The following is a 27,507-nucleotide window of genomic DNA, read 5'->3' as shown; positions in this document are numbered from 1 at the left end:
CCTGAGCGCACAGATTCAGGGAACCGGGAATCTAATATAGGATCCTTGAAGTGCCTTCAAGATGAATGCAATATTCAGAGTCACCGAGCGCCTCACTTCCTCCTCCGGTCTCCGCTCCCTCCGCTCCCCGCACTCCCCACAGCTGGCGCCGGGAACCGCCGGGGGCTGGGAGGGAACGCGGGCGGGGGCGGCCACCCTCCGCCGCAGCCGCGGGGCCGGAGCCGCGAGTCGCGTGGCGACGAGTGGAGACCAGAAGAACTCGGTGGCGAGCACAGCTCTGCTCCTGGACCTGCCAAGTCAGACTCGGGTAGATCCAGAGGATCAAACCTAGGCTCCGTAACCAGCAGCTAGCACTTAGCGCAACCCAGATGTGCCCGGAGCAGCAGGTGAGTCACCCTGCCCGCCTCCCCACTCCAGCCCCGTGTCCAACAGGTTGGCCAGGGCGCGACTCCCGGGGGCCCCCAAGGATGCACTCCTAGCCTCACCTGGGCGCGGCGCTCGGCTTCTCCCTTTGCCGAGTTGTCGTTCCTATTTAAACTCCTGCCCCAGCCCACGCCTGTTCTAGTCCTTGTCTTTTTGCCTTCCCTTCTCCTAAAATGACAGCTTCGCTGTGTGCCGAGAAACGCGCCCAGAACACCTCCTCTCCAGGAAACTTGTAGGGACAGACTCGGCTGAACCGAAGGGCGCAAAGTGTCTCAACATGTGATGGGAGCTGGCCACGGCGACCCCTGGTTCGCAGTGATTCGCTGAGACTTAATCAAAAGTCAGCGTTAACTGCGCTCATTTCCCTACCAGGAGGTCAAAAATTAGGAGAGGAGGGTGCCAGAGTGATTGAGAGTGAATGCCAGCAAATGACACGCCTCGCGCGCCCAGGTCACCCTCCCCCACGTGCGCGCACCTCCAGCGACCGCTCCCCGGGAGGCCTATGAGGCCGCGCCGCAAAAGAAGAGGGAGGAATATACATCCCGAAGTTGCAAAAGACTCAGACCCGGTTGCCCCTTCCTTAGCTGCTGAACTTTTCGTTTTGGTCCCCTGCAGGTGGGCGTGAGTCTCGCCCACCCCCTTGCTTACATTCCTTCAAGATTCGACGAGCCCTCCTCCACGGTAGACCTCCCTCCTCTTTCCCCTCCCCACCCGCTCCAGCGGCCGCGAGGCCTTCCACCCAAACACCTCCGGGCTGGAGGTCTCAGTTACAAAGTTGGAGAACGGGTAGTGAGTCCGAGAAGGACCACGGCGACCAACTGTGTGCCCGGCGGCTGTCCTCGGCTTGGTCCGCACGTGAGCGATTCCCTAGGGCGCCACCCCTCGTCTCCATCCCAGGCACGGATGCGCGGCTCCCGCGCACTCGCGGCTCCCTAGCGGCGAGAGGGAGAACCAGCACAGGGGGTGGAGAGAGGAAAGGTTCGCGGGTGGGAGGAACCCCCCTCGGGAGCCCGGGAAATCCCGGCCGTGCCTACCCCCTCCCCCTCAACTTCGAGGCGCTCTCCGGCAGCGGCGGCGAGGATGGAGCTGCCTCCCCGGGGCCGAGCGCCGCCGGACTCCTCGCTGGACAGCGCCTCCCTGACCTCGCTGGACTCCAGCGTCTTCTGCAGCGAGGGTGAAGGGGAGCCCCTGGCGCTCGGGGACAGCTTCACCGTCAACGTGGGCGGCAGCCGCTTTGTGCTCTCGCAGCAGGCGCTGTCCTGCTTCCCGCACACGCGCCTGGGCAAGCTGGCCGTGGTGGTGGCCTCGTGCCGGCGCCGCGGGGCCCTGGCCGCCGTGCCCAGCCCCTTGGAGCTTTGTGACGACGCCAATCCCGTGGACAACGAGTACTTCTTCGACCGGAGCTCGCAAGCCTTCCGCTACGTCCTGCACTACTATCGCACCGGCCGCCTGCACGTCATGGAGCAGCTATGCGCGCTCTCCTTCCTCCAGGAGATCCAGTACTGGGGCATCGACGAGCTCAGCATTGACTCCTGCTGCCGGGACAGGTACCCGCGAGGCGCCGGGGGCGGGGGCGCGGGGGGGTCGGGGCGGGGCAGCGGGCGCCGTGGGGATGGGGCGGCCGGGGGCAAGATTTGAGACTTCATCCAAGCCTCGCTCTAGCCAGGCCTAAGAATACTACCTGTGGCCGTTTAGGAGCCAGAAGAAGGCAGGGTGGCAGTGGGGGCCGGAAAGCATCAAAGCCAAGTTTTGATGGAACTTTTTGAACTTTCTGCTTTTTCTAGTGAAGGTATGCTAATTCATTTGTAATCAAGAGTGGTCAGGCCTGCAATAAATATCTGGTGATTGTAAAGATGAGTCAAAAATTATGCTCCAAAAAATGCACCTAAAAGGATGTAGGTTACAGTATAGAGAGTGGTGCTTTATCACACTTAGGAGGCTTCAGTTTTAAAACTTGGATAAAGAACTGCTTTAAATCCAGAAGACAGAAAGTTGGTTCTTTGTGAATAAGTGTGGCACTTTGGAGATCTATTATTTTGCAATTACTTTGCTATTATTACCATTTCATCATGAATATCTTTCCATTACCCACATTAAAAAAAAATTCCCTATTGCAAACTTCTGTTCTTGTTACAAGAAAAAAAGTAGGTCGTAAAATGCATTAATCTAAAGTAGCTTTGCTACGTATAATTTATTCTGTATAAACTTCTACCAAAAAAGCACCGTTTTAAAAGCAATAATCTTTCACATTTGAGTCCTGTGAAAAGACGGCCTGGGTAAAATATGGCATGAACTTGTTCTGCATGTTACTGAATTAAGAAGCATGACTTCACTGCCGAGTTTAATTCCCACTTCACTTCAGTATTTTTAAAAAGTTAGACTAATCACCAGGTTGTCTTCCCTAAAAGATACTTCAGAAGAAAGGAGCTGAGTGAAACGTTAGACTTTAAGAAGGACACAGAAGACCAGGAGAGTCAGCATGAGAGTGAACAGGACTTCTCCCAGGGACGTTGCCCCACCATCCGCCAGAAGCTCTGGAACATCCTGGAGAAGCCTGGGTCGTGCACAGCGGCCCGAATCTTTGGGGTCATCTCCATCATCTTTGTGGCGGTGTCCATCGTCAACATGGCCCTGATGTCAGCCGAGTTAAGCTGGCTGGACCCACAGCTGCTGGAAATCCTGGAGTATGTGTGCATCAGTTGGTTCACGGGGGAGTTTGTCCTGCGCTTCCTGTGCGTGAGGGACAGGTGCCGCTTCCTGAGGAAAGTGCCGAACATCATAGACCTCCTTGCCATCTTGCCCTTCTACATCACTCTCCTGGTAGAGAGCCTGAGTGGGAGCCAGACTACACAGGAGCTGGAAAACGTGGGGCGCATCGTTCAGGTTTTGAGGCTGCTCAGGGCTCTGCGCATGCTCAAACTGGGCAGGCATTCCACAGGTATTCAGGTTTCGTGATGCCTTTTCATTCGCTGTTGTTCTTAAACATTAGGGCTTTGACCAGGGTCCAAGGGAAGCGACTCTTGACTCTCAATTGACACTCAGAATACCACCTGCTATATTTCACACAATTATGATCTCCAGAAAGGTACTGAAATGCAAAACCTTGAGGTTGTTATCACAGGTAGAGAGGACAACTTGCCTCTCATACACTCTCTCCTTAAGACACGTGAGAAACTATTTAACCATATGTTCATTTTAATTTATTTTAACCCAGGTGCCCAGAAGATGTACAAAAATTAAAGACACACTGCTTCTGGAAGGTGCTACATAAAATATGCATAAGCAGCACATAAAAAGATATGCACAAATTATATATGATATATAGGAACATAAGTCAGTTTCTTTTCTGTGTCGAAGGAAATGTTTTTCACACTAGTTTGTTGGCAGAAGAGAAAGTCAGTCCTCCAGGACCTTCTCTGGCTATGCAAAAAGAGGACTGGGCACTGGGGGCCTTCTCATAATTTGGGGGGAAACAGTGGAAATATTTGCTTTAGAAGTAAAAGGGTCTTTTCGACCCTTTGGACTGTAACCCACAAAGCTCCTCTGTCAATGGGATTTCCGAGGCAAGAATGCTGGAGTGGGTTGCCATTTCCTCCTCCAGGGTATCTTCCCATCCAAGGGATGGAACCCACATCTCCTGCATCTCAGGCAGAGTCTTCACTGTGAACCATCTGGGAAGCACCTACAAGAAAGCTAAAGACACTAATTAAATGCCCTGTCTAGTATCCGAGAATTTTTTTGTCCTGAACTGGGGAGGCATAAGAGAGACAGTAACAATAATGCCTTAGCTTTTTGTTATGTATCCATAAAGCCTTCAAAATCTAAAGAACACTCTCTATAGAGAAATATCTACACAACACACACACACACAATTGTACATGAAAAATTATAGGCAAATCAGAGGAAATCATACAAATCCATTAAAGATGATGCTTCCATCCCTAAGGGCAGGGATTCTCAGTGACTGGCCCTGCCGTCTGTTAGATGTTCTGGAGCACATATGTGTTCCCTTATGTTAGACTTTAATAAAAACAAGAATCCCTTGAAAAGCTTGTTAAAATGCAAATTCTGAGCCCCAATTCCAGAGACTCAGATTTGAGTTTTGGGAGTTGGATCCAGAAGCATGCATTTTAACAAGCTAACTTTGATGTAGGTGGTCTTGAGAAACACTTTGAGAAACACTGGAGTAGGATACAATATTAATACGAAACATATAAATACAAATAACTGACTAGAGACTCCTGTTCCCACTGATTTCCGTAGATATATGCCTGACTGGTCACCTAAAAGGAGTTGATGGTAGAGATCTCTCCTTTTATATCTAGGAAGAAATGAAGCTCAGATATGTTCTCCCCCCCCACATCTCTGAGGAAACTAGGACTGTTCCTAATATAATTTTGGTAGTGTATTTTCCTAGCTAGCCTCATATACCAGGGATTTGATAATGGGGTTTCCAACAACTTTTAGAAGTACCACTCTTTGTTTTCTGACACCCATAATAGGATGCTTTCTTCTAGTATTTATAAACTCTTCACAGGATTCAATTTAAAAACACCCAGTAAAGACTACACTTTTCCCCCAAAGAAAGGAAAAAGAAAATAATAGTAATTTCCACCATGTCACCTCTTCAAAGGTTTTCTCAGTTCTAAGGCAAGTAGAAGTATTAATAAAGTCTTAATTTATTGAAAAGATATGAACAGTTGCAATGAATATTTGACAGTTTTATCTTAAGCATTACATTTAGCAAAATATAAACATAGAGCACATATTTCTCTATGTATTAACTATAAATAAAATTGAGAAGTATTATGAAATAATGGTTTAAGAAGACAATGGTGGACCAGACAGCCTAGTTTTAAGTCTTTGGCATGTTATTTTGTACTAAATATGCTACTTTTCTGTGCCTTGGTCTGCTCACCCATAAAATGGCATAATAAATATAACATCTATTTTTTAGAATTATCTGAGTTAATTGATATAACCTGCAGAAATTCAGGCCACTTTGTTTCTTTTCAAAATGAACTGTCTAGAACATTGGAATGGCAATAGTCTTTCCAAACACTATGCATTTCTTCATATGTTCTCAATTTCAGAAATCCAATTCAATACAGACACATCAAGGCCAGTTTTCTAAAAGGTATTCTAAAGATATTATTTAAAATGCCTTTTAAAGTTAAATCTTAAATTATATTCATTGGTCTTTTAAAATAGCTGGCCAATAATTAAAGAACATCTCAAAATTCTAAGAACAAAATTCAGAATAATGAGAGCAAAACTAGTATTTTAATGTATTTAAAATAGTCTCTAGTGAATAAAAATTTAAACGTAATTCCAAGAGGTATTACTTTGGACTTTTGAGACAATATCATTGTGACATCATGTTAATATGACTTCAAAATATGGGTAAACTTTAATCAGTATCTCTAGTGCTAGGGAAGATACCTTATTCAAATAGCGATCCTATAATGGGCTCCTCTTGCTATAACTTTGTATTAAGGACAAAAATTTCAGTGGGTGCCATTGAAATGGAGCAGTACTGGAACCCCTCCTGCTACCCCTTTAAGAATGTCCTCACATGTAGATTTGATGTTCTTTTGTGAATTTTGTTCCTGAATCCTAACTTGTTTTTACTGCTTCACTTCATTCTCATCTTTTACTTCTGGCTCTTTCAGATTATGATGCCCCTAATTGTGTTAAACTTGTGTTATCAGGAAAGTGAGAAAAACAGACACATAAAATATAAGGAGACAGCATAAAACTGCCTTAGAACAGTGTACAAGGTGATGCATCGAAATGCAGACCTGGCCAAAAGAGCCCTCCTCGTACAATGCTGCAGAGGCTCGCATTGTATGAAGGACACCGTGCCATCGAATGTCCCCTGCCTGCCCTTCTTCTCCTCTCTCATATTTTTTGTATAAATAGTAGGTGTTTAATAGCTAGGAGCTTCCCAGGTGGTACTAGTGATAAAGAACCCACCTGCCACTGCAGGAGACCTACGAAACACAGGTTCGATCCCTGGGTTGGGAAGATCCCCTGGAAGAGGGCATGGCAAGAATACCCCCTTCCAGTATTCTTGCTTGGAGAATCCCATGGACAGAGGAGCCTGGCAGGCTATAGTCCACAGGGTCGCACAGAGTCAGACATGACTGAAGCAACTTAGCATGCTCACATGCACGTGTAATAGATAAGTGAGAGAATGAACCTAATTATATTTATTTTTAGCCTTCTCAATCAGTCCCCATCAACTAGACTAAGAACTTCCTGTAGATTGTAACTTATCACCTCTGTACCCCCAGAACTTTGCCCAATGCTGGAGCCATAGGAAATATCAAATGCATGTTTTGGGATGGCTAGCAGGGAAGGAGAGCGAGGGGAAATGTGCAGAGGAAGGGAGAAGGGGTGGCCGTGACTGACACCAACTGTTCTATTACAGGCTTACGCTCCCTTGGAATGACAATCACCCAGTGTTACGAAGAAGTTGGCCTGCTGCTCCTGTTTCTGTCTGTGGGAATCTCTATATTTTCAACTGTGGAATATTTTGCTGAGCAGAGCATTCCCGACACAACCTTCACAAGTGTCCCTTGTGCCTGGTGGTGGGCCACAACATCCATGACTACCGTGGGATATGGAGACATCAGACCAGACACCACCACGGGCAAGATTGTGGCCTTCATGTGTATCTTATCGGGAATCCTGGTCTTGGCCTTGCCCATTGCTATTATTAACGACCGCTTCTCTGCTTGCTACTTCACCTTGAAGCTCAAGGAAGCAGCTGTTAGACAGCGTGAGGCTCTGAAGAAACTTACCAAGAATATAGCCACTGACTCATATATCAGTGTGAACTTGAGAGATGTCTATGCCCGGAGTATCATGGAGATGCTTCGACTGAAAGGCAGAGAAAGAGCAAGTACTAGGAGCAGTGGAGGAGATGATTTCTGGTTTTGAATTCACTTTCAGTTTACTTACAAAACTTGTGTAAAACTAACTTGATTGATAAAGCCTTGATATGGATGTCTGTACACTGCTGCTGAGTCTCTTTTGAGTCCTGCCTGTGTTCATTTTAGTTGACACGTTGCTTGGTCTACTAGAATAGTCCACATGCCCCCAAAACAACAGCACATTGTTCTGACACACTTGAGTCTCAAAAATAGCCATTTAACACCACCCAAGGCAACAAAGCCAATAGGCATGTGTTAGAATTGTCAAATATAAAATAATAGTGTAATGGATACAATAACGTTAAACGATTTCCTATCACTAATTTTTAGAGTCTTTTGCACCTCTAATTTTAAAGGATGGACATTAAACGGCATAGCCCAGAGCAAAGATAAGTGAACATAGAAGATCATGGTGAACAATTTTGTTATAAAAAGATATTCTCCAAGTAAGTAAATCACTCCTTTCTTGAACAGTTAAAGCTGCTGAATATAACAATTAGCTTTTTGGGAGAAAATTCTGATCTGATGATCATAGACTGAGTGCCTATCTTTCCTCTGGTGCAGACATTGGTCCCAGATGGACTGAGTTATATGTTCCATCATTAGTTTTGAAGGTAGAATCCAAAAACTACCTAGGCTGCGGTAGAAGAGTGCTAACTAAAGGCTTTGAGAATTGCACTTCCTCATCCTTCTCATGGAGTACATATGTGGAGCATAAAGGCAATATCTCTTTATACTCCATGGAAACTAGATGGTCTTTAAATATCTCATTATTGACTCGGTGTTCAAGTTATGTCTTTAAAATGGTGACTTTGTAAGTAATGAACTGGTGAGGATCTTAAATGTATATACACTGAAGTTATTAAATCATCTTATTTCATAATATAAGAATGTTATGTTGAATGATACCGTTGGATGAATTTGACAATCTTTTAATTGTTAACAAAAAGTATTGTGGACAGCTTTCTGACTGTTGGGGTAAATAGCAAATGTTTCAACTTTAAATGCATTTTGACAGTATTTCAGGATAAAATAAAATTCCTAGTCAGTTTGTTATATAATTAAAGCCAACAGTTCTAAACTTGGGAATTATTTTATGGTTTCCAATGTTCTTATAAATGAGATTTCAAAAACTAAGAATAATACAGAGTATTATTTTCATACCTGCAATCTCAATGAATATAATAGTGTCCCCAAGGGGACAAAAATTGTTTCTTGGAGGGGGACAAAAAATCCTACTGTTTTTATTCATACAACACATATATCCATGCAATACACAAAGAGATTATAGCGTATATCTTTGGTATTAATATTCCATGGGCTGGGAAATTAGAAAAATGCCTAACAGGTTCTTTTTGGGGTTGAGTTATGGTAAGAAATAAACACTGAGAAGGACAAATTTAATGTATGTCTGTATAATATGTCATTAAATCTATTTAAGGATACCTTATTATAAACTACAAAGAAGAGAGAGAGGAAGAGAGAAAAGGCAGGAAAAAGAACAAAAGAAAGTCCAATGAATTGTAAGATACCACTAATTGCAAAATGCATCCAGATTTCGGATATGTAAAAATTTTTAAATACGCATCTTAAAATCAATGAAATATCATATACACTACCTCTAGCTTTCTGATATGCATATTTAAGCTCTAAAAATGTTTCCATTGATGGCATGAGTTTTAAATTATATGCTAAAATACTTTAATCCATTTGGCTTGTTTCCACTTCTCCCAAATATTATGAAATATTTAAGAGATATGAGTAGTAATAAAATAAATATTTTCCCTCTTACACAATTCCCAGTTGCTAGAGCATACCACAGGGCCACTTGTCCTAATATAAATGGCACCCACACTCTGAAGGGGAAATAGACACAGAAGGCAAACTCATTCTGGCTTATCTAGAACTCTCCCCAAGAAGAGATCCAGGCTGTGCTCTGTACTCATCATATATTTTGTCACTGTATCTTCAAGGTATTCCTATTATAGAATTACTATTGCTAAACTCTTCTAATTATACAACTTATATATTTATCCATCCAACAAATATTGATTCAGGATCCATTTATGTGCTGGGGCTTGAGATTCTTTGTTAAACCAGATCAAGTTCTATTCTCTTGCATTTAATATTCTATTCAAGACTACGAGGGGAACACAGATGACAGAGCTGAAGCACAAAAAGATGAAGGGACCTGCCTAAATTCACACAGCCCATGGAGAGTGCCAGAACCAGGAATGAGTTCCAACCTGCTGGTCCCTGAAAATGATACTCCTTGAAGATATATGACAGATTTCATTATTCCCGTATACACTGTGCACAGGGATACCCTTCAGGGGCAAGTAAGCCAATTTCTTATGGCTAGAGAGATTCAATATGCCTTAAGAAAAATATCAGCTTATTCTCAAAGGTGGAATGGTGCATCTAAGGAACAGTTGTCACACCATGTAGCCACAATTAGACAAGAAAAATATTATCTTTAGAATAATTAATAGCTAGAAAATGAAAAAGTGTATTACACGTCTACTTTTCCTACTGCAAAAAATTCTAATATGTTCTCCAGAAATGTGGTATGTGAGCTGTATAAATTTTGTTGAGATGTGGATATTTCAAAAGAAATTTTAAAATATTACTGCTTCGTCAGTTTTGCTGTCATATAAAATATTGGTATATCTATTTAATAAATTGTACATATAACCAAACCAAATTTAAGTAACAAATCAAGGCAAGAACTGTAATTCCAGTATTTTAAAAATTTGATATTTGTCAAAAGTCTAAGAATAATTGCTATAGAACAATATTTAATTTGTTTGGACATATAAATAATTTCGTTATAGGCTATTTAAAGAACACTAGTTAAAGACAGGAGAAGGCAATGACACCCCACTCCAGTACTCTTGCCTGGAGAATCCCATGGACGGAGGAGCCTGGTAGGCTGTAGTCCATGGGGTTGCTAAGAGTCGGACATGACTAGGTGACTTCACTTTCACTTTTTACTTTCATGCATTGGAGAAGGAAATGGCAACCCACTCCAGTATGCTTGCCTGGAGAATCCCAGGGATGGGGAAGCCTGGTGGGCTGCCGTCTATGAGTCGCACAGAGTCAGACACGACTGAAGCGACTTAGCAGCAGCAGTTAAAAACATTTGAGTGCATAAAGATAATGTTTGAGAACCTAAAGGAGCAATGTTAAGAAATTACTGAGGTATGTATGGTAGAAGTGGCCTCAAGTTCATGTTTTACTGGGGTTTTTTTCTATATATATTGATACAAGGAATAGTTGCATTTACCATTTTAATGCAAATTAGTATAAAGCATAATGTATTAAATGCACAAAGAATTTAACTGAGGTAGAAATCTCAGTGCTGTGTTTCAATGTGCAATTCTTTCTCTCATTAAAATCTTTTGACTAGTTCTTGCAGAAAATATACATGTTGGCCCAAGTTATCTGAGCAAAACATTATCACTGAGTAAGCTTACTGCTTTGACAAATATTTCCACTGATACATTCTGTTAACATGAAAAGCCTGCTCTTTTGAAATATGAGCCATTAATATCTCTGCCTTATCAGTCCTTCGGTTCTGTCCAGGATGCTATCCGTTGGCAAATGATGTGTTCTAGTGCTTCCTTTGGTGATTTTCCTTTGCAAAAGCACCCGCACTCCTGAACCTGTCTCTGAGCCATGCTGATATATTAATAAAAATGTCACTTAAGGAGAATTTTACTCACAAACTCCATTGGCATTTGCTTTATCTTTACGGATGCTGGGGCAACTTGGATGCTAACCATCTTCGTATCCTCTCTTGCCTTGTATTAAAATCACTCCTTTGCTGACCACCTCAACTCCATTGCCCCCCTCTTCCTTCCCAGTATTCAACTGGTAAAATCCAAACCCTAATTAATTCCAACCCATTGCCTATTTCTGCTGTCCCTGCAGAGCCGATCATGAAGACAGAAAAAGCCAACGTGTGCTGACTGCTCTCATTTTACATTCATGCCTAAACCCCAAATGGGTTCTTAATGCCGCAAGGCAATCATGCTGCAATTCCTGAAGCTATTCACTCTCTCTAGATAAATATAAACCTCTAACACCTCCCTTTGATTCCACTTTCACTCAGAAAATAGAATCAGTTAGAAGAGATTTTTCCACAGGGCCAGCACCCACATTTATCCACCTACCTCCATCTGTGCCTATTCAATCTTCCTTTGCTTCTATTATAAGAGTTGAACTGTCCACTCTTCTCTGAAACTTGGGGACATGGCTTCAGAATGCCTTTCCCCTCTTCCTGGTATACCATCTCTTTTCCCCCTCCTTACTGGATTGTTCCTATCAAGATAGAAAACATAGGTTCATTTTTTTCCATCTTAGAAACAAAACAAAAGCAAACAAATGAACAAAAACACCCAATACCCTGCTTCCCTTTATGCCAAAACTTCTTGAGAGCTTTCTGTATACTATTTTCTTCATTTCTATACAATATCACTCTCCCCCCACCCCCAATTCTTTCTTGATAATCCACTCAAATCCATCTCCCACCATACATCTCCTCTACAGCTTTCTTCTTAAGGTCAGCAATTACCCCCATAATTGCTAAATCCAGTCGTTGATGCTCAGACTTCATATTGCTTGGTCCATCAACAACATTTACAAGGTTAATTAAAGACTTCACCATAATTGAAAAACTTTCTGCTCTTAACTGCCAGCCTATCACTCTCCTGATTTCCCTCCTACCTCATTGCTCATTCACCTTTTCTGGTTGAGAGGGTCAGTCTGGGCTTAATCCTCAGGCCTGTCCTTCTCGCTATTTCCATCATTATCTTGGCCAACTCATCCCGTTTTATTGCTTACGTACCATTGATACTTGGTCAACTCCCAAATTCCTGTCTCCAGAATAGACCTCTCGTCTCACTTCTTGCATCTTCAGATTTGTGTGCTTAACTGCCTATTCAATGGCTACACCTGAGCATCCAATAATACTTCATGATGAGCACATCTGATACCAAATTATTGATATTCCCCTCCAAAATCTATGTCAGATCAAGTACTCTGAGAAGCAGATGCCACAGCAGCTGATTATTTGTAATTACATGCAAGACATTTACTGTAGAAGAAAATAGCTTGTGAAAGATGAAGAGGAGGAATCTGGAGAAAATGGGAAGAACCTTCAGACCATGATGCAGGTCTGATGCCTGAGGCGAAGATGGAGAGATGAGGATTAGGTCAAAAGGGTCTCTGACTACAGTTGAATTCTAAGAAAATTTCCACGGAGTGGATGGAGAGTTCTGAGCAAAAGTAGCCCATTAAGGAGCCCCACTTCTTTTTAAAACTGGACTCAATGGGCAATAGCTCAAGTGATCAGTCAACCATGCTGCCCTCAGGAGGAGACGTGAGTGGTGCATAGTCACAGCCACCACGGTCAAGCCCTGGAACTGCACAGGTCTGCTTCCTCCAGGGATCCTAGAGGCCTCTCTTGGTGAATAAAAACAACAACAACAAAAGGCATTAGTGAAGCAGAGCATTCATTGCTGTCATTGGTCTCAGAATAGCAGCTGGTAGTCATCCCCTCCCTCCTCCACTATCCGCGGGGGCACCCCGCCGCAGCACCCGCTTTCCCCCACGAAACCCTCACAGCCTAAAAAAGCTACAAAGAGAATTTTAACTTATGCTTATGCTTTTCTCTACCTCAAAGAAAGCTTGTACAATCTAGAAACACTTTATTACTGTGTCTGGAGTGCACCATAGTTAGTTATGCTGCACAGAATTATCATTGTCAAGTTTTTACTTTTATTCTTGAACAAAGAAATAAAGTGATACTGCAGGGGAAATTTTCAAAACAATTTAAATCTCATTCTGAACTGGTAGCATCACACTCAGTATGGTACTATTTAAATGGGCACTCAATAATCCAATGACTGAAAAATACTTTCCTATTTATATTTTAATTTATATGAAACCACTGAAGTAGATAAATACATTTAGTCTTCAACAATATGATGCAACTAAATTTAAAGTAATACGGGAAATATGTTAACTTTTGGATTTCCTCTTCGTTTTCTAAGTCGAGGGACATTTCTTCCAATTATATAAAATCTTACTTTGACTTCTTTAGAAGGCCTATAGTCTCAGAGATTTTATAAGTTAAACAGAATAATGGTAAGTGTGTATTTTCTACATTATTCTGTGGTTCAGTGCTCAAAATATTTCCAAAGAAATAATATTGATAGTTGAACTGGAGACTTTTTGATAAGTTTGATCCATGCACACACACACACTGAGAAACAGAGTGAGAGAGAGAGAGATTGAGGAGTAAAATTTTAGAATAACAAAAGTAATTTTGAACTATGGGAGGGAAGATGTTCTTTGCATGTATCAATAACGCTTCAATACTTCACACTGGATATGTAGATAGAATTTCAATTATCTAAGTAAGAAAGTTGAATTTTCCTAAAAAATTATTTTCAGTTTCTCTAAACTAGGACAATTTTCCCAAAATCATGTCTTTACACATGTCTTTGCTGTATAGCAAATGTTTTATCTTAGACTGTAATTATTATTGTCAACTAATTCTAAATGGTACATGTGAAAATAAAAGACAGTTACAGTTGCTATGGAAACTATACTTTGCAGGAAATTCATTCAACAGGACTTGCTCCTCAAATTAAAAAAAATAATAATAACCTTCATATACAATTGTACCACCTTGACCACAAGCCTCAGGAAAAGAAAAATAAAGGACTAAAATGTGAATAAAAGCCATTCTTCTACCTTTATCTGTACTCATATCTTCTTTCCTCACATGAGCTAATTATTATAAGATTTTAAACAAAGGGAAAGAGCTGCTCCTTACAAAAATCTCTACAGATAACAGTGGAATTTCTTTTTTTAAGCTAAAATGGAATATTTAACTTTATAATAATAATTTTAAGAAATCTATTATCAATGGACATTTAAATGACTTTAACTTATTCATCTACTCTCAATTTTAATTAAACACTCTATTTAATTTTTCACACTTACTAATAAAATATGCCAAAGAAATAACTCAAAGAAACAAATTTGTTTGATTCCAAATTCCTAAGTAGACAGGCAAATAGGTCCGATATCTCCACTTGGCATTCATTATATTATCTTCTCAATAAATCTTCAGGGATATTTTAGCAGACATATTTGAAGATTCAGTTAGCAAAATCACCTTTCTTACCCATTACTAACATGTATTTTCTAGAGCCCTTTTTCAGAGCACAGAGCAAGAGTTTTACATTTAATTTCATATGATAGCCTTTAAAGAATATTGTACATGTGCAGAGAGAGGAGCTAGGAAACTGATATTTACATAAACAGGATAATTTATGATCTAGAAACAAAAAAAGAATTGGAGCACAATTTGTCCAGTCCATACCAGAATTGGCCAGGAGAGTACAATAGCAGCTTTTTGCTATCTTCTTCCAAATTTCAAAGGTTGAAAGACCTTGTGGATCAAAGAATGTGTTTTAAACCAAAACACCCATCTTGGAGTCAAATAAAAGTAATTAAAAAAAAATGCTAGAGCCGTTTTCCATACCTGTATGGTATTCCTCTGTTATCGTTTTAATATGAAAATAAGATCTCTTTTAAAAGTAATTAATAGCTCTTACTCCCAGATTTGGAAACAACTTGAATTATTTTAACATACAGAGTGTGTTTTTTTTTTTTTAAACTACAGATCAAAAGCCATTAAAGGATGATGAAATAAACTTTCAGTTGTGACCACTATTTTCTTAATGGAAAAATATTTTCCTTTAAGGAAAATTTTCTTAATGGAGTGGATGGAATAGAATGGAATGGAGGTAGAATAAAATGGAATGGAATGGATGGGATAAGATATAAGATAGCACAGCATACAATAGACTAGAATATATTAGAGTAAAATTCACAAGTCGGAAGCAAGAATGACACACATTGCAAAAAGGCACTATAGCTGATTGTAAGAACTGTAGAAAGGGACTTGGAGGGGATGAGCCAGAAGCACTCATTGGCTAGAAAAGAATTACTTGATCTTATTTCTTCATTTCTAAAAACTTTTGAAACTCCAAAATCAAAAAATAATTGAAAATTTAGCAAACTGACTTGATGTTACCTAAAGTATTTTCAAGGAAGAAATTAATTTGTCAATATATTCCATAATTTTCTATAACTGCTAATAAAAAAGGTATTTTGCCTTATTTAATTCATAATTTGAGACAAAAGAGAAAATAAAATGTCTCACACGACTTTCTAAAGAATTATTCCTACAGTAGGTATGGAAATGGATTATCAGTTCAGTCCAGTTGTGTCCAACTCTTTGCGACCCCATGGACAGCAGCAGGCCAGGCTTCCCTGTCCATCACCGACTCCCAGAGTTTACCCAAACTCATGTCCTTTGAGTCAGTAACGCCATCCAACCATCTCATCCTCTGTCGTCCCCTTCTCCTCCTGCCTTCAATCTTTCCCAGCATCACGGTCTTTTCCAATGAGTCAACTCTTCACATCAGGTGGCCAAAGTATTGGAGTTTCAGCTTCAGCATCAGTCCTTCCAATGAATATTCAGGACTGATTTCCTTTAGGATGGACTGGTTGGATCTCCTTGCAGTCCAAGGGACTCTCAAGAGTCTTCTCCAGTACCACAGTTCAAAAGCATCAATTCTTTGGCACTCAGCTTTCTTTATAGTCCAACTCTCATATCCATACATGACTACTGGAGAAACCATAGCTTTGACTAGATGGACCTTTGTTGGAAATGGAATATATGATTTTTAAATGAAATATTGGCTGAAATTCAAAACTATACTTCTTAGTAATAACACAATATCTAGTATTTTTGTATAAAATTATTAAACTTTCTATACCATAATGAAATTTATTGCTTGTCTCAGGAAGACAGAGAGATTATGTGGGGAGACAAACTTCCATGCTTCATTTGCACTTCTGAATATTTTGAAAACAGAAGCACTGATAGCTTTGTTCTAGAGTATCTTTTTAAGAAAGTGTCAGACTTTATTTTTGGGGGCTCCAAAATCACTGCAGATGGTGACTGCAGCCATGAAATTAAAAAATGCTTACTCCTTGGAAGAAAAGTTATGACCAACCTAGATAGCATATTCAAAAGCAGAGACATTACTTTGCCAACAAAGGTCCGGCTAGTCAAGGCTATGGTTTTTCCTGTGGTCATGTATGGATGTGAGAGTTGGACTGTGAAGAAGGCTGAGCGCCAAAGAACTGATGCTTTTGAACTGTGGTGTTGGAGAAGACTCTTGAGAGTCCCTTGGACTTCAAGGAAATCCAACCAGTCCATTCTGAAGGAGATCAACCCTGGGATTTCTTTGCAAGGAATGATGCTAAAGCTGAAACTCCAGTACTTTGGCCACTTCATGCGAAGAGTTGACTCATTGGAAAAGACCCTGATGCTGGGAGGGATTGGGGGCAGGAGGAGAAGGGGACGACTGAGGCTGAGATGGCTCGATGGCATCACAGACTCGATGGACATGAGTCTGAGTGAACTCCAGGAGATGGTGATGGACAGGGAGGCCTGGCGTGCTGCGATTCATGGGGTCGCAAAGAGTCAGACACGACTGAGCAACTGAACTGAACTGAACTGAACTGATACAGCATGAAAGGTTGAAAAATAGAGCTATTATCTCCCTTGAGGCAGAAGTGTATTTAGGTGATGCCCAGGATAATAAAGATAATGTCTATCTTTGAGTCAAAGGTTAGACATGTTTACCTGAAGGCTTTTAAAAGATTAGGGTTTTCTAAACTCGAGTTTCTCCACTATGACACATATCTATTGCACTGACCAAGTCCACCTCCATGTCACCCCCATGGGATTTGGGAAGCAAGAGAAATGTGAAACTCATGCTGCCTCGTTTACCATGAGTAACAAAATCTTTTAACTCTGTTCCAGGAGTCCCATGTCTTTTGCCAGGGTCTTTGAATCTAAGGCAGACTGACTGTTAGCCTACTAGAAGGGCAAAGTCTCAGACACCTTACCACTCTCGACAGATTGTGGACTCAAAAGTGAATTTCATGCTTTTCTAAATGTAAAGTAACCACAGTTGGCTGGTATTTTCTACGTGGTATTTTGATAATAAAAATCATGTATTTAACTGGCATTTAAAGCATTCTTTATGGGATAAACTTTGGGTGGAGGGGAATTAGCAATATTGTCGACATGCCAAACATATATGGAGGCTTCCAAAAGCATTACTGTTACAGCAAACAAGACCCAAAGTTATCACCCTATCTCCCGTGTGTTCCCCAAATATGTTGTATTCCACTGAGAAGGGCATTAATAACTAAAGGGGTTTGAATAAAATAAAATTAGAAATATTTATATCTTATTTCTGTCCCAAACTTTCAATCATTGCTTTATTGAAGAAAATAGAAAAAATGTTTAGAAGTTCTGTTTGCTATTCAAAACCCTGCATCAATAATTGAATTAAATTTCACACCTAAAGAGAATAAATATTACAACCCATTCATTATTATGGTCCATTACAATGATTGCAATTGGGTTCTTCATTTACACTGAAAGGTAATTGTCAAATAGTAACATTTATTGTGATTTTTAATTAAAGTCAACATTTCTAAACAGAGGAGATTGTTACTATTCAGAGCTTATTTAACTGAACCAGAATTTTTGTCCTTGACCAAATGGAGAAATGGAAAGGAAAAAACTCAAACTAGGGATCCTGGTCAGAAGGGGAGGATAAATATGTATAGCACAGGGGATTTGTATTTAGTGAAATTATTCTGTGTGGTATTCTAATTACAGATACATGATGTGATGCATTTGTCGAAACTCACAAAATTTTCTAGCACAAAAAATTGAATCTAATGTGTGCAAAATTTTAAAAATAATAATCTGGAAATCACAAGATTCCAGGAAGGAATGCAGACTGTGAGAAGAGAATGTAACTATATCATAAATATATGAAACAATCTCACTGAAGGAGATGAGAGAAAAGTACTGACCTAAGTGATTTTGAAAATCAATGGATCCGTAAGACCAAAGGGAAAAGGAACTGCATATAAGGGCTATATTCCAGGGGATAAAGCTTTTCCTCCTAGGGGAAGGCATTCACAACTTTAACACTGCTATAAACCCATAATGGAATAGAAAAAAATAGGTAAATAGACAGCAGATGCATGCTCAGTTACTCAGTCATGTCTAATTCTTTTGCGATCCAATGGACTATAGCCTGTTAGACTCCTCTGTCCATGGAATTTTCCAGGCAAAAGTACTGGACTGGGTTGCCATTTCCTCCTGAAGGGGATCTTCCTGACCCAGGGAGTGAACCCAGATCTCCTGTGTCTCCTGCACCAACAGGCAGATTCTTTACCACTGAGCCACCTGGGAAGCTGAGATAGCCACGTGGCAGATGGTACGAGCCCATTTTTTCATTTTTGGAGTGGAAGTTTAAAGAGAAGTAAGGGGAAGAGGATGGAATGATCCATGTGGTTAATTGATTAAAGTTGGACAGATCAGTATGAACTCATGTTTATATGAATATAGTTAAAGATGGTTACACGTATAATATGTACACATAAGTGTACATAAATGAGTTAGCACATACACATATACTTCTTTGCTCTATCGGCTGACACAGGACTGAAAAAAGCAACACCCCAGGAGCAATAGCCCTGCCTAACGCTCAGATCCTGGTTTCCAATACCATTCTCCAAAAAGAAGAACCAGGGATCCTTAGAGAAATAGCTTACTCTAAGTCTGAGACAGGAAACATAAAAGATGAGCTTGGAGCATTTTATAGTGTCAAAACCCTGAAAGTGAAAAAAAGACCAGCCACATGCTCCGAGTCTAAGTTAAAAGAGTAAGGAGCCAACAGTAAGAGCTCTCAGTGGCCAGAGCTAGAATAATCTGAGCTGCAGAATAAACCAAGTAGTATTTATTGTATTATAACCCACAGTATAAAATAAATATCCATGAGTCCATGCTGATATAAACAAATGACTGAATAAATTAATAAATGAGGGAGAAGATACAAATCTTCCTTGAAGAGAAATTCCAAATAATTTATGTAGCTATTCCACCCTAAAGGTCAGGATGTATAACTCCATACCATGTATAACTCTGTGCACAGAGACTTTCTTTGAAAAATTACAGAATAAACAGGGGGGAAAAGATTTGAGATGGAGAAAAGTGAAAAACAGCTCCATGTAATCACCAATATTAACAATCATAAGTCATGATGTATAGTCGGATATGATAGGATGAAAATGAAACTATCTGGGTGATTTTCCTCCCTGGTCTAATCATAAGAAAAATATCAAACTAATTCCAAGAGGGGGACATCCTGTAATATGCCTGATCAATCCTCAGAATTTTCAAGAACATCAGATACAAGGAAAAGTGTGAGAAACTCTCAAAACCACACAGAGCCTAAAGAGACATAATGACTGAATATAATGTGGTTTCCTGGGTTGGAAGTTCCCCTGGAGAAGGAAATGGCAACCCAATCCAGTATTCTTGCCAGGAAAATTCATGCACAGAGGTGTCTGGTGGGCTTCATTCCACGAGGTCACAAAAGAGTCAGACATGACTTAGCAACTAAACAAACAAACAAAATTCCTGGAACAGAAAAGGATAGTAGGTAAAATCTAAGGACATGTGATTAAGTTACGAACTCTCATTAATATAGTGCATCAGTATTGATTCATTAATTTTAATATTACTATGTATAAAAACTTATGCAAGATGTTAATAATAAGGGAAAAAATAAGAAAAACTTTGTGGGGCTGAACACTCTGTATTATATTCTCAATTTTTCTGTAAATCAAATATGCTCTAAAAATATGAGGTCTGATTTTAAAATGAAGTTATTTGAAATATATATTTTTTCCATCTTTAATAATAATTCTTATATTAAAATAAGTTATTTCTATTCCATGGAAAAAAGAAATTAAGTTCCATAAAGGAGACATACACAATTTACTGAAAGTCTCAGATTACTTCTCTAAGTAATTTAGTTGATACTTAAGGTGACCAAGATACAACTATAATGTTTAATAATGCAGCCTTTTAAAATGCACAGGTGAGAAAGTTACAATATCATTGAAATATGAAGGTTATTTAAAATTTCCTTCAAAATTACATTTTAATTATTAAAAATAAAATGCTTATTTAAACTTATAATCAAATTCTACATCTATACTGGATGTAATCATTTGATTCTAGATGGATTGTTTTCTCCTAGGCTTACTTGGTCTGTCTTTATATCAGCAAACCATAATGAGTACTTTTGCTTGTATTAAAAGAAATGTGTCACCTCTAAAGGAACTCACAAAATAATTACATGGATAAATACAGATCAGTTTAGTTGGATCTTTATATCTATGGGGCTTTCCTGGCGGCTTAGATGGTAAAGAATCTGTCTACAATGGAGGAGACCTGAGTTCAATCCCTGTGTCAGGAAGATCTCCTGGAAAAGGGAATGGCTACCCACTCCAGCATTCTTACCTGCAGAATCCCATGGACAGAGGAGCCTGGCAGACTACAGTCCATGGGGTCACAAAGAGGAGTTTTGTCATCCTACTGACTGTGCAAAATTGATTAACATATAGTTGCTTTGAGCACTTTCTTATCTTAGAGTAATTCTCTTTCAGAACCTATCACTTTAAGCTGTTTCTTTCCATGCCTTTCTATCAAAGGTTAGATCTCATTGTTTCAGGCACGATGGAAACTCTAAAACTCCTACAAATAAAATACATTATCATTATGTCATTACTATTCAATTTTTCATTCTTTATTTAGATAAATATTTCTACCTGGATAATCTACAAGATTGAGTCTACCAGGAGAGGCATTTGGGAAGAAAACAAGAAAAAACAAACATCTGTACGAGATTTTTAATCATTTCCTCTTCTGTATTTTTAAAAATTATTTTCCTTTTCCACTGGTTCCTCCTAGTTTTAGCTTTTTCAAAAACCAAGGTCATCATCCTTCTTGGGAAACCTAGAAGTACAAGCAGTAACAAATTCTGAAGAGACCCTACTACCCAGGACACTGCTCAATTAGAGTATTCTTTCTTATCCTGCTTAACCAGAAGTTAATACTTTCTAAAAAAAAGCAAAAGACTAGTTGTAAGTAACAAGATCATCCAACCAATGGAATGGATAATATGCAATTTACTAAGTGATTAATACAACAAGTTTAAATATGTAAGTAGCAAATCATAACATGAGTATAGCTCGTGTGTAATCCTATAATTATCTAGAATTGGAAGCCTTAGTATTTGCAATTGCCTCATTCTTATATCCTTGGGATTCCATAAGCACCTTAAATATGATAGATGATGGCAAGGTAACAATACAGAAGGAATCTGAGCCCTTTAGTGATTTTACGATACAGAGCTATCTCTGCATGCTGCTGGACCTACCTACATAATGTGACAAAAGAGAAATAAATTTTCCTCTCATTTGAGCTTCTGTACCTACTAAATATGTCAATAAAGAAATTAGTACTCATAGGTCGAATACAGCAGTAACAAAACCTATCCCTGGGTCAGGAAGATCCCCTGGAGAAGGAAATGACAACCCACTCCAATATTCTTGCCTGGGAATCCCATGGACAGAGGAGCTTGGAAGGCTACAGTCCACGGGGTCACAAAGAGTTGGACAAGACTGAGCATACACACAAACAGACACACACACACACACTCACAATATGTAGCACAAATACAGATGTTGGACAACACAGTGAGGAAACAGCTACTGTAGGCTGGAGACCTGTTAAACTGACTTTGACATGGCAAACTATTCGATAAAATGGTCCTCCACAGATACCTGGAAAGCCAGTAATGTATTTCCTGAGTCTCAACATGTAGGAAACAGTGTTGGAATATTTCAGGGAATTGGTTTATGTTACCTGCTGTTGCTTTTCACAACATACTGAAGGGATAAGATGAAACTAAGGAAGAATTAGCCAGCTTACAAGCAAAAAGGGAGTTCTGCTAAAAGCAGTTTTCTAAGTATTAATACTAAGTGCAATATATATAAAGGCTTCAGTAACAAAGGGCTCTGGAAGACTGGAAAAGTCAACTGCTTCTATAGCTTAAATAGAAGAAGATAAGGCTTGAGAGTGACCTTTCTTAATCATCTTACATTAGGATGTCTCTGTCAGACTGTGAAAACTAGGCTTCTAATTAACTAATACTAAATTATTTCTGCTGAAAGGTTAACTGCTGAAAGAGTGACAGGCCAAGCATCAAAACAAGGACATAAATAAGAGATTTTCTAGTCTCACGGTCACCAGATAAGATCTTTGGTTATTGTGGTTACTTTTTCACATAATTGACAAGAACCGAATAGACCGAATGTTCTGTGTTTTCAGGAAATTGTATTATAAAGGAACACACAAGCCTCACTTGCAAGTAATTACTAAACTTTAAAGCAACCTCATATTCTAAACCAGTCTAACAGAAAAGGATTTCTAATACTTCTCCAGATTCTCTATACCAAGTGTGTCATAATTCTATTGTCAAAGAATAAGTGAAAAGAATTCGCTTGCGTTTACTTAAATAAAGGGCTTTTCTGGTGGCTCAGTGGTAAAGAAACCACCTGCCAATGGAGGAGACATGGATTCAATCCCTGGATCAGGAGGATCCCCTGGAGAAGGAAATGGCAACTCACTCCAGTATTCTTGCCTGGGAAATCCCATGGACAGAGGAGCCTGGTGAGCTACAGTCCATGGGGTCACAAAAAAGTCAGACATGACTTAGCCACTAAACAACAACAGGAACTTAAGTAAATATAAACACTCAAAAATCATTGATGTCTGAAATTATTAGTAATAGTAAACAGTAATTCCATAAGCCTTGCTTCAATAAAGCCAGAGGACAATTGCTTTCAAGAAGCACAGTCTATGACAAGTAATGCATATTAACAACTGAGCATATAAGCTGTAATGATTGCTCCAAGAAAAGTATGTAGGAAATGGTTTGAGAGCTTTCTAAGTGAAAAAGCTGAAGGAAAGAGTTTCTTGTTAGAAGAAACAACATGAAGAAAATCAGAAGAAATGTATATATATTAGGGGAAAACTGAAGATAGGAACTAGCCAGGATGAGATTATAACAAATCCAGCAGGTCTTGCAATGGGAGTCTGGGCTTTATCTTTTAAGCCAGTGTATCCCAACATGCAATCAACATCCCAGGGATGGAACACAGAAATCTTTATGTGTGATATAACAATTTTAATGATGATTTATTTTAATAAATATTATAAAAATGTAACCAGAACTTATAATGCTGTAACTTCATACATATTGATACTTAGGATAGCATTAAATTGGCTACTGCTATTATAATCCATTGTATGCAGAAATAAAGGCTGTGGGAAGCAACCTAGATGTCCATCAGCGGATGAATGGATGAGAAAGCTGTGGTACATATACACAATGGAGTATTACTCAGCCATTAAAAAGAATACATTTGAATCAGTTCTAATGAGGTGGATGAAACTGGAGGCTAACTGGAGCCAGAAAGAAAAACATTAATACAGTGTACTAACGCATATATATGGAATTTAGAAAGATGGTAACGATAACCCTGTATGCGAGACAGCAAAAGAGACACAGATGTATAGAACAGTCTTTTGGACTCTGTGGGAGAGGAAGAAGGTGGGATGATTTGGGAGAATGGCATTGAAATATGTATAATATCATATATGAAACAAATCACCAGTCCAGGTTCGCTGCTTGGGGCTGGTGCACTGGGACGACCCAGAGGGATGGCACGGGGAAGGAGGAGGGAAGGGGGTTCAGGATGGGGAACACGTGTAAATCTGTGGCGGATTCGTGTTGATGTATGGCAAAACAAATACAGTGTTGTAAAGTAATTAACATCCAATTAAAATAAATTTATATTTAGAAAAAAAGAAATAAAGGCTGTGTTCACATACACTTAGAAATATTTCACATTTTCAGTAATTAAAACATCCACCACAACTATGTGGAAACTATTACTAGCTAATCAGTTACTAGATTGTGAAGAGGTAATTTCTATATAAACTGATCAATTCAAAATTTTCAGAGCGTAATGGTAATTTTGACAAGAAAATTGTAAATTCTGATGTGTCTCTCTCTGTATTCAGTAATGTCCAACTCTTTACAATCCCATGGACTGTAGCCTGCCAGGCTCCATTATCCATGGAGTTTTCCAGGCCAGAATATTGGAGTAGGTCACCGTTTCCTACACCAGGGGATCTTCTCAACCCAGGGATCAAACCAGAGTCTCCGGCATCTCCTGCATTGGCAGGCGAATTCTTTACCACTGCACCACCTGGGAAGCCCTCTGATAAGGATAAAGGCAATTAAATAGATGATATAAAAAAAAGAAAAATTATTTACCATTTGTCAAAATCAGTGACTACTGTATGTAGATTAATTCTAAAATCCAGAATCATAAAAAGAAACAAAGATGGGCAACTGAATCATTCAGTTGTCCATAGGAAAGTGAAAGAGTTTGTCACTCAGTCACGTCTGACTCTTTGCGACCCCATGGACTGTAACCCACCAGGCTCCTCTGTCCGTGGGATTCTCTTGGCAAGAATACTGGAGTGGGTAGCCATTACCTTCTTGGGATCTTCCCCACCCAGGGATCAAACCTGGGTCTTCTGCATTGCCGGCAGATTCTTTACTGTCTGCACCACCAGGGAAGCCCAGAAGGCACATTTAAACAATCTAGCTCTCAAAAGCAATGCAAGGGAATTATATGACAGTGACAAAGAAAAAGAAGTTGCTTTACCGATTAACTGGATTTTAAATGCCATAAAGTTTCAATTGTCAATAAGAAGTGTCTATGTCAAATATCCATATGGAAAGGAAATAAGAAGTAGTTCCCTAAAAGGTTGAAAATTTGACATCATGCAGGAAAACACCATTCTTCCAAATGACTAAACATTTCACACAGAGATGAAACAACTCTCTTAGCTGGAATTCATTTAACTCAATGTTTTGTTCATTTGAGGGGGGATAGATTGTACAGCTTGGAATGAAATCTTACCTTGCCAATAAATTTCTTTATATCTTGACTAAATATAAAATTTAAACTGAGAAGTTCCTGGTTGCAACTGTGCTTTCAGTTCTGCAAAAGCTTACAAATCTTCCAGCCTTAAGGGAATAAAGCCATATCATTTTAGGAATATGCAAAGCCAAGTAAATATTAGGGGAAAACAGAATCCTCTCTTCTGAATCTAATCTTTGAAGGCTACAGATATATAAATATATCTTTTAATTTACTATTCCAATAAAATGATGTAATGCAATTGTATATAATTGAATGTTCTCTGTATTCATGGAAATTAAGCAATATCTTAAAATAAAATGTCTAACTTGCAGTTTATGCTGCTAGAAAATCTATGCTCGGTTTCTGGATGAAGATGAGCATATGAGACTATTGCCACAGCAACCAAATCTGTAAATAATATTGTGTTAGTCACAGGGAACACAATGTATGCTGTTTTTAATATTCTGCCTTTACCCTTTGTCACTGCTAATTTATGCACAAGCTAACTCTAAATTTAATATGGGAACATTGTCCTCTTTGAATTAAAAATTAAATATAAGACAATTCTTTTTCAAATAAACTTTCCCCAAGTTTATTCCACAAGAAGCTACCTAGTGACCTTCACTGATTATGATAGTTTATTAACACCGTTATTCAAGTTCGCAAATCATCATTGAGATGCAACTTGGTACATTGGAAAGTAACAGTCTTGAAGTCAAGATAAATCTGGATTGTGATTATAATTTTGCCACGATGACATTTTTCCTCCTCTTAAAATAGGAATAAAAATGGAATCCACTAGGTTTGCTGGGAAGGATAATGTATACAAAAGGCAGGACACAGATGTTTCAGTTCAGTTCAGTCGCTCAGTCGTGTCTGACTCTTTGCGACCCCATGAATCGCAGCACGCCAGGCCTCCCTGTCCATCACCATCTCCCAGAGTTCACCCAGACTCACGTCCATCGAGTCCATGATGCCATCCAGCCATCTCATCCTCTGTCGTCCCCTTCTCCTCCTGCCCCCAATCCCTCCCAGCATCAGAGTCTTTTCCAATGAGTCAACTCTTCGCATGAGGTGGCCAAAGTACTGGAGTTTCAGCTTTAGCATCATTCCTTGCAAAGAAATCCCAGGGCTGATCTCCTTTAGAATGGACTGGTTGGATCTCCTTGCAGTCCAAGGGACTCTCAAGAGTCTTCTCCAACACCACAGTTCAAAAGCATCAATTGTTTAGTGACACAATATATCCCATGATACTGATGAAAATAGGTCTGCATATTTTAAAAATTACATGAAACATTTTGCTGGTGTTATGATTCAATTATATTGTTCTGATATAGGATTTATAAATCTTGAACTAAAATTTTAATTTTGCTATTTTCTTTTTAAACCTGAATGGTTGGTGTTGCTTCCCTAGGAAAGAGGAACCACTCTCCCACTTTTTACATCATCCCTGTGGAACAACCACAAGTCCGGTCTCTCCATGGGAACATAGTTTAGGCTGAGCCTGACAAGGCCCTTCCCTCAAGGACATCACTATGGATGCATGAGTCAAACCTAATAGTCAGTACCCAAAAAGTCCATCTCTTCTCAGTGGAGTTGCCAATATCTGGCACTGCTGGGGGCCATCTTGTCTACTTGGAGGAGACCTCCTGTAATCAGGCTATTCCTAGGAGATATCATGGGTTCAGTTCCAAACCAGTGCAATAAAAGGAGTCACCTCAACTTCTGGCTTTCCAGGGCATACAAAAGTTATGTGTACACTATACTGTGGTCTATCAATGTGTAATCACATATATCTTAAAAAAAATAAATGTGCATGCCTTAATGAAAAAATATAAAACAAAAAATTACAATAATAACATCAAAGATCACTGATCGCAGATCAGCAAAACAAATACAATAATAATAATAAAGTTTGAAATATTGTAAGAAACACCAAAATATGACACAGAGTCATATGGGGGAAGTAATGATGATATACAAACCTTCAATTTGTAAAAAATACAGTATCTGCAAAGCACAGTGAAACAAAGTTTGTCTGTACACAAGATGAAACCACGCATGGGTTAGTAGAGCAGTCATGAACAGGAAGATAGTGCTTAGGGTATTTGAG

The 27,507-nt window shown here is 39.5% G+C and overlaps 1 protein-coding gene across 1 annotated transcript; it reads left to right on the top strand.

Annotated features, from left to right (window-relative positions):
* Positions 1-1,342: 1,342 nt before the first annotated feature.
* Positions 1,343-11,081, top strand: LOC120860678 (potassium voltage-gated channel subfamily V member 1). The gene is made up of 3 exons (XM_040236429.1): positions 1,343-1,970; positions 2,832-3,361; positions 6,857-11,081. The coding sequence occupies exons 1-3, from the start codon at positions 1,504-1,506 to the stop codon at positions 7,366-7,368; spliced, it is 1,509 nt and encodes a 502-aa protein (XP_040092363.1). The 5' UTR covers positions 1,343-1,503; the 3' UTR covers positions 7,369-11,081.
* Positions 11,082-27,507: the final 16,426 nt, after the last annotated feature.

The sequence above is a fragment of the Oryx dammah genome, unplaced genomic scaffold, assembly GCF_014754425.2.
Source record: "Oryx dammah isolate SB20612 unplaced genomic scaffold, SCBI_Odam_1.1 HiC_scaffold_11163, whole genome shotgun sequence".
NCBI classification, from domain to species: domain Eukaryota; kingdom Metazoa; phylum Chordata; class Mammalia; order Artiodactyla; family Bovidae; genus Oryx; species Oryx dammah.
This window is presented reverse-complemented; position numbering and strand designations above follow the sequence as displayed.

Bases quoted from the DNA above. Each gene is read 5' to 3' on its own strand.
- LOC120860678 (XM_040236429.1), top strand. From the start codon at position 1,504: ATGGAGCTGCCTCCCCGGGGCCGAGCGCCGCCGGACTCCTCGCTGGAC. The intron at 1,971-2,831 runs GTACCCGCGAGG...CTTCCCTAAAAG, and splicing joins GACTCCTGCTGCCGGGACAG to ATACTTCAGAAGAAAGGAGC. The intron at 3,362-6,856 runs GTATTCAGGTTT...GTTCTATTACAG, and splicing joins ACTGGGCAGGCATTCCACAG to GCTTACGCTCCCTTGGAATG.